Source organism: Lepisosteus platostomus, chromosome 6 (genome assembly GCF_059453375.1).
Source record: "Lepisosteus platostomus isolate fLepPlt1 chromosome 6, fLepPlt1.hap1, whole genome shotgun sequence".
NCBI classification, from domain to species: Eukaryota; Metazoa; Chordata; class Actinopteri; order Semionotiformes; family Lepisosteidae; genus Lepisosteus; species Lepisosteus platostomus.
Window position 1 is genome coordinate 23911595 of NC_142616.1, and position 12449 is coordinate 23924043.

The window sequence follows — 12449 nt, forward strand, 5'->3', positions numbered from 1 at the left end:
TATTAACGTGATAATTATCGATTTGCTTTTCATTCAATGTATCGATTACGGATATGTATAATAGTCTTCTAAATTTATCCGTATAATAGAACTCCAACCATTTACGTACCATTTAATGAACATCTAATCATAGACGTATAATTGACGTATAACAATAGACGTAGATTAGAATTTCATTCTAGACGAATTGCGGACCACATTTAGATGTCTAAGGTATGCGTTTAATAGACGTATATTATACGTCTTTTGCCCACTGGGAACTTTGTTTTCGGACCCAATTTGGGTAATTCCGGAGACCATTAGTTTACATGGGCTAATTTGAGCATTTGTTCTATCGCCGTTCGCTGGTCATTTAGTTTTGTATTTTATATTCACGGGATTTCATAATGCTGATTTATAACATTGTTCACTGTGAACGTTTTAGAATGTTTTTAAATATTGGCAAATAAATGTTCCCTTAAATACCGAGAACATGTTTTTAGCAAAGATCTGCTGTTAACACACCTATGTATGTTTCTATACAAGTTTATTTACTTTTAAGCCAGAAGACTGCATCAAAAGCGTTCTTCCTTGCGCAGTTTTATATTATTCAGGTATATTCTCAGTACAAGGCTGCAATCAGTAAGATCTTTACATATAAAAAAAACGTGTACACGTGTTTGTATCCATGTTTGTCATGAGGTTATCTAAATTTGATTAAAATACTTTTTGTCCTTGCGATTTCAGTCTTTACCCCCTAGCCTGTATACATGCTTAATAATTCAGCATGTTCGTAATACTGAGAACTTCAGTTATTGAATAAAGTATGCTAAAAATATTTGATTATAGCTTTTATTTGACGTGTTCCTAAAATATTGTTTTTCCTGACCTTTTTGTCGATAACGGTTATATTTATGCTGTGTTGGACTTTTCCGCAAAACAAACTTGCCTAAGAGATAATAATAAATTCAAATTAAAGACCTTTATGTGTTCAACGCATACTGAAATTCACATGAAGATGCTAGTAAAGACGTTTAGGATTTAAAGGCCACTTTCGTCTTCCTGAAATTGCCCAATTCAGGCGTTATTAAATGAAAAGCCCTTCACGGTAAAGCCACAGAAAGTCACATAGCTAATGTATAGACTGACCTTACTACTACATGACAGACGATCACAATGCCTTACCAAGCTTTTGTTTGGTAATAAATTATAGATTTTATTTAACTAGCCCGAAAAGAAAACGAACGCATTAAATGATCATGGGACACATCACACAGTCCATCAAATAATCTTTACCTGTTTATAGTTAGGTTTACATATTGCTAACGAAGCCGTTTATTACAGCGGTCCTTGCGCGTTGATCTGCATAGCTATATGCGTATTGTTCCCGCTTTAAGTTGGTGACGGATGACATTAAAAGTCTATGACTCAAATCGTCGATTTGATTATCTGTTTTTCTTAACGAAGCAAATAGGTTGAAATCACATTTTTTTTGTCAGAAAAGAGAAAGAAGTACAAAGACAAATGAACTGGAATACTAAGTGTTAAATATGAACATCCGCTTCGAATTAAAATGTACGAGGTGGAAAACCGTCCTCTCCCTCACAATCGAATATAAATAAGTGTGTATCATACAGATAAGCTCCAGAAAACACAATAAAACAGATTAAAAAAAACCTTACGCCTTTAAACATTGAAAAGGAACATGAAAACCATTGAAATAATAGCGCATTTTCGAACCTTTTCCTCAATTAGCCTGGATTGGATTCTCATCACGCAATGCCAGAAGTTTACAGGAAGAAAAAACTGACACGAATAACGTTTTACCTAAGGAACAGCAAACCTATTCTCGTTAAGTCTGAAAAGCTCACTTTGTATTCCGCCGAATTGGTGTACTCGCTTAAAGTTAAAGACTGGTAGCATCCTCCCTCAGTTTTAATGCACGGTCTTCCTTCAGTTTGGTGTCAGCCGTGTGTTTGTGCTCGGCGAATTACTCGGCGGAGACCCCACTTCGCCAGGTGCAGTAGGCGCTTACTGTCACTGACAGCATCCCTCTCGGGTCCAAACATCCCGCAGCCATGGCTCTTGACGTTTAAATACTTAAGATCCCTTATCAAACGCACTCTTAACTGCTGGGATGTTTCAAAGGTAAAGCGCAGGCAAACTGCGATTCACAGGTATGCCATTTTAAGTCTTAAAGTTCACATTGCTGTAAAATGTACTATGAACACAAGTAGTCAATAAGGCAAATTATTAACATCCAACCATTAAAAATAATTAATCAGTAAAAAAAAAAACCCGCATGTAAATTAGTGATGAATATTACAGTTTATCTGAAGACCAACCGTGATCGTATCTGCTTTAAGACAGGTTTGACTTTTTTTATCCCAAAACTGCTACCGATGGACAGGACACAGTAAACAAACGGGTTTTCAAATTGACGTACCGACTACATTCATCACCAGTGTTTACTACCATGAAAAACGAAACTTGATAAGGCGTACTGTACAATATGCACATTTGATATGAATAGGAAGCTAAAGGCAAATCATACTAGATATACAGATATTTATCAATGGAAGATAAATCTAAATCTATTCAGGATGTAAATTCATTATGAATGCAAATTCAAAACTAGTTTCATGGTGTACGTACTCGCCTTAGCAGTACCAGTAAAAAACGTCCTATATCAGCTTTTAAGATAACGGATTAGGGCGAACTATTCAGTGCGAAACATAGGTTAAATTGCCAGTTTTGCAATGCATTTATTTAAATTATATACATACAATTATTTTACATTTAAGATATTCCACAAAATAATGAATATGTAAAACAATCTACTTAAAAAAAGCAAATACATTGATTTAAAATGTACATATCAATTGCATATTCTAAAAAAGCAATCTATGAAATGTTTCATCCTTTTATGCATCTGTGAGGTATATTAGATACACATGAAAGAATAAATAATTCAGCTGTTATAACAGTGGAAACAACTAAAATCGGTAGCTTAATTTATTTTCTCCAGAGCAAGATGTAACAATTTGTGTTCAAAACATATTCAGTGATAAAGTAATGAAATGTTACAAGGAATCCTTTAGTAAGAAATGGCAGTCATGATACCTGTAAAATGAAATATTAAGTGAAATCCCTTACATTAAAACTGTATTAAAAATGTTTTTCTAACATCACCCTGAAATGTACAGATCAAGCAGTGACAGCCTGTAAAAAGCTATTAGTAAAGAGAAGAGACAGGAGTGCACTGGCTTCACTGCAGCAGATGTCACACTGCTCTTAAGAAATTCAAACAAATAGGATATAAAATACTAAGTCCAATTACAAATTAAAAGGTTAAGGGATCATATTTTAAATCCCCTGCCTATTCCAACTTATTTTCACATAATACTGTACTTTCTATTGCATTTTACTTCAAAATTGAATTAAATGTTCTGCATTTTTACAGATGCAACTTCCAAACACATTCATCACTAAAAAGTTTCAGTGCAAAACACCCATTACAGTAGTGCAGAAACAGTAAAAACTGTGATCTTAAAACAATAATTTAAACATAAGCATTTACACTTGCATGAGGCTGCACATTTACCCATTATTGCTGTTTCATTAAAAATAAAGTCTTAACTTGAAATTCTAAAGCATCTCAACTCAAAAGCTGACATTTTCACCCTGAGAAAACTTAACAGAAAAGCTGAGTAGTGTTTTAGGATGTAAATCGTTTTTTTTGTTAATAATGGTAACTTAGATTTTACTTCTTAAAGGATACATCTTTTTAGCCTCTGTAAAAAATCTGTAAACTGCAGCTATTCTAAATAAAAAGTAGACTTGCTGCTTCCCTCCTCCCTAAAACCATTTGAATACAGGTCATGCATGGCCATTTGTAGGCAATTGTTCATTGATTAAAAGCGGTTTGATATTTCAATAAGAACCACAGGAAGCATGTCAGACTGTAGTGTTTAATATCCCCAGAATATTTACAGTAAAAAACCCTCTCGATATTACGCAGCGTGAAACCTGTATGAAGTCTTTCCAGAATGATTCACTGAACATCAGTCTCACTTAAGGACTTCATTATCCATTCTATGACTTTGCGATTTATACATTCCCAGTCTGTTTTGAAACACCCTCTTTGTGGTGATACAATCATTGCACATTCACAATATACAAAACTTTTTTCATCCATTAAAAATACATTAAAAAACATTGAACTAACATTTCAGGCTCCAGTAAGTGCTCTTATGATCGTATTTACACTATATCCAGTTTGGTATAAACAGGAAAGTATTTCTCTAACTGAAATGCGGGACACTGAGACAATGTGTAAGTATAACAAAGACCAGGACTCCTAAGAGTGTTGGGACATCCCATTCACCAGGCTCCTCAGCTGCTTCACCACAGTCTCTATCAGCTTCTGCTTGTCACGGTCATTTTTTCGGAACTGGGAGAAAATGTTGTTCTTTTTACTTGTGTCCTTCATCCTGTAAGAAACAGACAATCAGAGGACAAGCTGTTTCTATTCTTAGCCTTCCCTGATCAATTCAGACCTGAGACTAATCCAAGAGTGTAAATACATATACATATCTGTATTTGTTTTATAACACGCCGGTTCCTATGTTAAAATATTGTATTTTACAGCATGATATATGTCTATAACATTTAGAAGCCTGACATGTGAATGCATTTCTCAGCATTCTATAGCAACACGTTTTATACAACAGAAAAACTATAAATACTATTGCATTTTATGAATACACTATTACATGAGAATCATTATCTCAGTATCGCTAAACTAATTTTTACTCTAACAATGACATAACAGAGATTTTCCTTTATCTGTCAATGAAATGTCAGGCACATTTAAGCACAAAATTTCATTTGAGCTTATGAGTACATACAGTATATCTGAATGTAGCTTTCCATGCTCTTCTCAAAGCAAGAGAGTTTAATAAAATGAATGTGAAGTGACCACAGAAAAACTTGAATTAAACCATGTTTGTGTACAAATAACACCTTATAGATCTAATGTCAGTTACTAAACAGTAATGGACAGACCCCATTCAGGATACAACAGGATACATACCCCCTGTAGACTCTGTGTATGCATTTAACAGAGAAAAAGTGCGAAAATTAAGTCATAAAAGTTAAACATATTTGAAAAAATCAAGATAATTCTACTGGTTAATTTTCATTCTTTAATTTTAGTTATCACATATAAACAAGACTGCAGTATTCAAAGTATGTTTTCCAGGATGTATTGATGTATTCCTTGAATAACACATGCAATATCTGACTCAAGCTATAAGTGAAAGCCTGACTGAAATCATCACCTTTTCTGTAATTCTCTGTGAACTGCAATATTATTTTTTGCATATAAATATTGGCCTAAAGTACATCTGGATTCAAAAGTCTGAAAGTAGAACAATAGCAGAAACCTGCCGATCACTTCAGCTATAAGAAAAAAAACAAATCAAAATATTTTTCACGTGACCACTGAAATAAAAATGTTCTGATACAGATATCAGAAACTGGGCACCTAACAATTTTACAAGCTTTTCAGGTCTCACAAATTCTGTGGTACTAAGCAAGCTTCTTGTCTTTTCCTTAAATAACAGGGAAACAGGAACTGGAAACTCACTTCTCCAGGAGTGCAAGAGCTGTGGAGGGGTTGACCCTCAGGTACTTGGACGTAGGCTGGCCGTAGTCGGCCAGATAGGTGGACCAGTCCCACACCATGAAGAGATCAAGAAGCTGGAAACAATGAATTGGTTTTAAATTACAAATATATAACCAAAGTAAGGTCACAAGCACTGTTATTTTTTAATGCTTATAGTGTTTGGTTCTATAGCCCTCTATACCCTTAAAGATGCAATCTTTCAAGCCTATTTCTATAAGACCGCTCTCCCATCGAGTCCTTTCCCATGTGTGAACTGTATTCCAATATAAGGGTAATCAGACAGCACTATAACCCCATCACACTGAGAGAAAGCAAACAGCTCAGAAGTGTTTAAAAGAGATCAGCTCATGTACAACAGGAGATGTCTCTTTCACTGCCGTATAAACATGGGTTTTACACAATGGCAACAGATATGTTTTTTTTTTCATGAGCAGTGTCTGATAATTAGAAAAAAAGAACAGAACAAATGATCCAACAGAGTCAGCTGTACTAAAGAGCAATGAACAAAGAAAACAACCTTAGGCTCCCTTGAAAATATGAACTTACACAGCTGTGCAGATGCTATCAGAAACCCTATTTTATTTTTTAACTCAAAGGGTATCAAAATATAAGTGGAACAAAATAACCCACATCAGCTTACCGATATGTGCTACATTTATATTTGCCAAGGTATTTGAAGATATTTGAAAAAGTACATTCAACTTGCTTTATCTGCTGAGACCTCAAAATGGAAAGGAAGAGCCAATAAGGAACTGAATGATGAGGTTTATTACAGAGAAAAATAATAAAACATCTTGAAAACAAACAAAATATCCCTTTTACTATTGTATCTCTTCCAATATGTTACACACAAAAGGCTACATTACTCTAAGGCCACAACAAAGATGCACTAGGCAGCAGGTTCAATAATAGTAATCATACAGATAGTTAATCATTAAAATAACGATGGAAATAAAATTTAGATGACTCCTAGTTATCAACAATATTGATCATTGTGCTTTAATCGTGGCAAATCATTCTAATTCACACAAGACAGTGATGACAAAATGAATACAAAACTATAAAACTGTTTTTGAAACTGAAAAATAACTGTGCATATCATGTTCTGCAAACGGCTTCGCCATAAACGCTTATCTGTGTATTGACCTGTACGTATTCACACACTTGCAGCTTCAAAAAACATATGCTGCAGTTTTGCGTTTCTGCCTCACCTTTTTGAATACAAACCATAGATTCCCAAGTGAACAGAAATGGTCTGTTTCAGCATGTGGAAAGGAACATACAAACTCTTTTGTGTTATGGAGGCTGTTTTATAAATAGCACTACTGTATTAACACAGGATTTCAGATGCCATTAGGTGATAATAGCTTAACAGATCTGCCTTCTCATTTTGTTTTAATGCATGATTTAGTTCAAGCCAACACCTTCCAAAAATGTAAGATTTAGGTGTAGCCAACAAAAAAGGATATCTTTTATAAGCCTGTTCTTAAATCCAAATAATCCTTAAAGTGAGCTGTTTCCCAGGAACATCCTGGGTTTTCTGTGGTTCAAGATCACAAACCCGCAAAGCTTTGAGGACAGAGTGATCTCAGATCAGATCAGCTTTCCTATTTTTGTTCTAGTTGTCATACATCCACCATTTCCTCCTATAGTAAAGCCAAATGAAGAATAAAGAGAGGTGAAATAACATCTGCATTATAGACAGGCAGGAGAAAGTTTTCAAACACTGCATGGATTTGGCATCTACTATAAAAATGAACACTAGACTGTACAGTTGTACAGTGTTTATGTCCTATAACAAAATTGATTTGTGACTGCAATTGCCATAGATTGTATAATAAAAATTGTGTTGTGAATCCTGGAACTAAATGATCGGAAATCATTCCGGGATTTCGAACATGAGGATTGACTCAGGTCTTGGCTGCCAAAATTAAGAGAAAGGTATTGTCCTCAGTTCTGAGTAACACAGCAATGAATGAGGTGTATAATCTTAATCACCGTTTTGAATCCAGAAGTTTGCTGACATTTACCCAGAATTACTACATTAGGTGTGCTGTGAGAGTAAAGTCGAAGGAGTTAAGAAGTTTAGTGTAGGTGCTGCACACTGTGCACATACTAAAACAACTGCTCAAAAATGTGAAAATGTGTAATCAAAACAGTTAAGTCTTAAAGTCTGTGAAGATGTAACACAAAATTACATATAAACATGTCTTTGTTATAAATTGTTCACTATTGTCCACAATCCTATTACACACGAGGCTATTCTGCAAGGGGATGGAAATACTCAGAATCCAGCATCAGGATGCCCTTTTACGCAATGTGAAAAAAACAATTTGACAATAAACGAAAAAACAAAACAACAGCACAAAAAGACAGGGCATGTTTCTCGCCATTCCAGGCAGGCCTGTCTGTCAGCAAACTGGCTGGGCTCACCACCAACAAACTGCAAGATGTCACTGCTTGGAACGTTTACATGAGTCCGATTTTTTAATTAAAAACAGGCAGGGCCAAACATATATATATTTAAAAATACAAAAAATCTATAACCAAATGGAAGTAACATTGGAAAAGAAAGTGTACTATAGCTGACAGGATGATACTGGAGACAAAATGAAGAAAACATCAGTGGTATATACAGTATATTGGAGGAAGACCTACACTATAATTATTTCTATACAACAAATATTTTTAAACAGGGGGGTTTACTCTGCTTCAGTTTGAGGGCAGTCCTCTTGAAAGATTTCCATACATGCCGATTCCCTTCAAAAGACCTGCATCCAAGGCCAAAACCGTGGCCTTTAGAAATACATTTTAAGCAATTAATTAACCCATAGTCTCCCAGTCACTCCTCCAACTAATTGCATATGTAATTACCTTTCTCTGAGGTTCTATGTGGCTGATAAACATGTTGGGACACTTGCTTCTTTAGTCTGTTTCAACAGATAAATGTTGTTTTCTCACTGCCCGTAGGCATAATTAACAGAGGAGAGGAGGCTGTTATTAAAACACATAGTAGCTGATCCACTAAAGAGGAGGAAAGAAAAAAATCCCTGCTGCCTGACCCCTGGATAACCCATGAAGGAGATTAGCCCATTTCCAAGTAAGAAAGCAATCATGCTGCTGAGCCAAGTGTATTCTCTTCTGTTGTGCACAAAGGCCTTCGAAAACAGCCATTTTCACCTCCTTGACACCTTGGGTGATGAGATTTGCTCTTATGCTTTTTATGTGAAAAAAAATAAAACAAGGTCTACAACTTATAACAGTGATTTATCACTCAAACATTAATTGAACATTAAATAATAAACCATTCTTAAAACTTAAATAATAAATAATACATTAAATAAACAATAAAACTTTGCAGGGAGGCACATATTGTGAAAACTGAAAGAAAAAGCAATCTACAATCAAAGCCATTGTCACACTTGCAATAAGGACATATTAGTACACAATGCCCGATTTCTTATCAGGCAATGTGATGCTTACTCCTCCTACAGAGATCTCACCCCTCTTATCTCCTTCCTGGGGAGATGTGGTACAAAAAGGTTCACCAAAAAGGAAACAAGATAATGCAAGAAATATATATATACACTTATACATCGAGCAATGGAAGTAAGAAACCTCATAATTTCTTTATTTTGTAGACAATTTCTGCTCTATTGCATCCTGTCTGTGCTTTGATGTGAGGTATAAAGGACCCCTCTCTGTGCACAGTTTAAGTCTCCTGCTGTGGGGGCCAGGTCAGGGCCTAATTGGGCAAATGCTTATACTTGTCTAATAGAGACAGGATTTCATTCTCTTTCTTTCAATCTTTTCTGTTCCTTTTTTACAGCTTTGCACATACTCTGTATTTGTGGCACCAAATTTGAAAAAAAAGTAGATAGAAAAAATAAGTAACAACTGAGTTTAGTTGAAATTTAGGAAATGGGAAAGTGAGTGTGTGTAAGGCGTTATCCCCAACACAACAGTTTAAAAAAAAAATTCACATGTATGCGTTTGTCAATGATAAGGGTCAACACACACCAAACTGTCTGCAGTACTGTTCAGCCAAATAAAACGCCACAAAGTGAACTCTCTGAAGGAAGGTAATACAAGCATATGGAAAGAAAAAAAAATACTGAAGGATGTGTACAAAATCTAGAATCTGTTAATTGGAAATTCCCATGGTTTAAAGCAAAACAACTGCGCAACCTTTTGTTTTAAAAATCAGATGAGTTAAAGGTATTGAAGTGTCAAACACACAAGACAGTATGTAAAGACCTCAGCTGATGTTAAATCATTGAATACCTATATACTACTGCAAAGGAACAAGTAATAGGTTTATTCCATGCTGAAAAAAAGAAGAAAGAGAACACAACGTGCCTCTTTTCTCCACGGCTGAAATGCTGTGTTTTCTTTCTTCTTTTTTTTCCAGCATGGAATAAACCTATTACTTGTTCCTTTGCAGCCTACGCAAGCTGACGCAGCTCCCCACCTGAACTACTACAATATACTACTGCTACTTGAAGACATCTAGTGCAAGAATAATTTATAATAATAAGACTTTGCCTGAAGACTTACATTGCAACATTTAAACTGTTTAAACAAAATCTGAGTTGATTTTCTAAGATAAAGTTGCCTTTATTTCATAAAAATAATTGCCATTCTTCTGTAATGACAAAAAACAGCTGTAATTTGGAATACACAGTGTACATTCCTGAATGTACATCTGACAGCAGCTCTATCAGCGGCACAGGCTCGTCTGTAGGTGCTGTACAATGGTAATCTGGAAGAGTACGCGAGTGAATTCTCACAAAATACTCACCAGGTAAACATTGATTTGCTTTGCAAGAAACAAGCTAGATGTTATTTGGGTTCAGACTAATCCCTTTTAAACCTTATTTTCCCACAGGGCAGCATACTTTTCCAGAAATCCAGTTCTCAAGTTAAAATAGCAGAAGCTGTTTGTCATGCCCTATAGTCAACTAGAATACATCTCCTTCTAATTCCCTGGCACTCCTGTCACACGTAGACTTTGAAGTGGGAAAAAGCTTGTCTCAGGGACTGTTTACAGGCTTTTACCGTGATGGTAGAAACATTCCCTAGTCTAGATGTTTAGCAAATCCCATTATTAATTTTAACAGCCAAGGACACAAAATACCAAAGGAAACGCTATAAGCAACAGTCCCATGTGGCAAGCACAAGCTTGCAAGAAATTTCCTGAGAACAGGGAACCCTCTCCTCACACAAAATCCACAAGCTACAAACTAGCATTTTGTTTTAAAAACTGAATGTGAATACCGATGTAAAATATATACTTAAATGTATATGTATTGTATTATATAAATTTATATATATATAATTTATAAATAAATATACATCTAATTATACAAAGCAAAAAAGAATACATTAATTTTTGCACATTCTGTTAAACCTACAGCTCATGTCTAAACACAAATTGGAAAAAAAAAGCTTAAAATATGTAAGTAAGTGATTAAAGAGTTGCTTAAGGAGACATAAATCCACAATAAGGTAAATACCTTCGAAAACGTAATTACACAAAAACATACAACTTCTGTTAATGGGCACTGTAAACTGTGTTTAATCACTTATCTTCCTCAAAGATAAGGATAGGTCACTCCTGTCCTGAAAAAATGAGGTATGCACAATGTAAGAATAAAAAAAAAACACTTCTGTTTAGCCTAAAGGTAAGTTATGATGACACATCTTCACTTTGATGTGAAAACACAATCGGTTGCATTTGAAACGCTGGTTAACAATCCTGTGTAGTCTATAATTCGAATCCAGGCTGCACATTTATGGGATACTGCAAATTCATTGTGTAGTTTCATTTTTTCTTAGCTATAAAAAAACCTTGGCTGAAAGACAATAAAATGAAATGGTGTTAATTCAGAGACCTGTATGTTGATTCAATTTTCCTTCTCGACATGTAGAAAATTCTATCAAATACTGGCAATCCACTGTCACCAAAATGAATGAATTTAATGTAATTTAAGTTTCACATCAATGACAATGATGACTTGAAAATAAAGTGTCAATATTACTTTGGCACTGCAAGAACTCACATGCCTTCTCAAAATAAAACTCAAATATGAATTTAAAAATTTTGCACCAAAAAATCAGCCATTCACTTAATTTTTGTTTTAATGTGAAAGGTTCTCACCATTCCATTCTTCTAAATATTGACTACTGAAGCATGATAAGTTATCAAGAAAATTAAGAGCAGTTATCACAAGATCCATTGGCACCTCTCTATCGCTGAGTTCACAGACCGGTTTTACCGGCTTCTGATCATTTCATTTAATTGATGGAACCAGAGTCTTAGCCTCTTCTGCACAAGCGTCTGCCTTATCCAAAACATCCATTACTAAGATGAACATTAATCTGCATTGTAGGCGAAAAAGATTAGAAAAGGGTTTTCTGTATCTGGTCACAAACTTGTCACAAATCTTGCTTTCATGCCATCTTGAAATAAAAACTGACTTAGCTTTAACTACTGATCTGGACATCAAGAAATGGCAATATCTGCATCATCTCTAACTTTTGCAAAATCATGCATTTGTAAAGCAAAAGTTTTTACTGCTGTCTAGACTAAACCAGTTCTATCTTCCCAAAGTCTGCAGACTAACATGCCTGTTAGAATGTCATACACACCTAAAATACACTTCAAACACTTCTTTTTAACATTTTAGTCATGTTGCATAAGATAATTCAGAGGTTGTGTAAAAGGTGATCATTTCCTTCCAAATTTAAAAAAACCTTTTAATATGTCAAAACTGCCCCC

The 12449-nt window shown here is 34.9% G+C and overlaps 1 protein-coding gene across 4 annotated transcripts in view; it reads right to left on the reverse strand.

The window, feature by feature from the left end:
- Positions 1-3936: 3936 nt before the first annotated feature.
- The window catches only part of exoc6 (exocyst complex component 6), a 66501-nt gene continuing 57988 nt past the window's right edge, over positions 3937-12449 (reverse strand). For all 4 annotated transcript variants that reach the window (XM_088634948.1, XM_088634950.1, XM_088634951.1 and 1 more), the window contains 2 exons: positions 5630-5742; positions 3937-4472 (listed from right to left, as the gene is read on the reverse strand). In XM_088634948.1, coding sequence (XP_088491074.1) covers positions 4340-4472; positions 5630-5742 — 246 coding nt within the window. In that variant the 3' untranslated portion in view covers positions 3937-4339. The remainder of the gene's footprint in view (positions 4473-5629; positions 5743-12449) is intronic.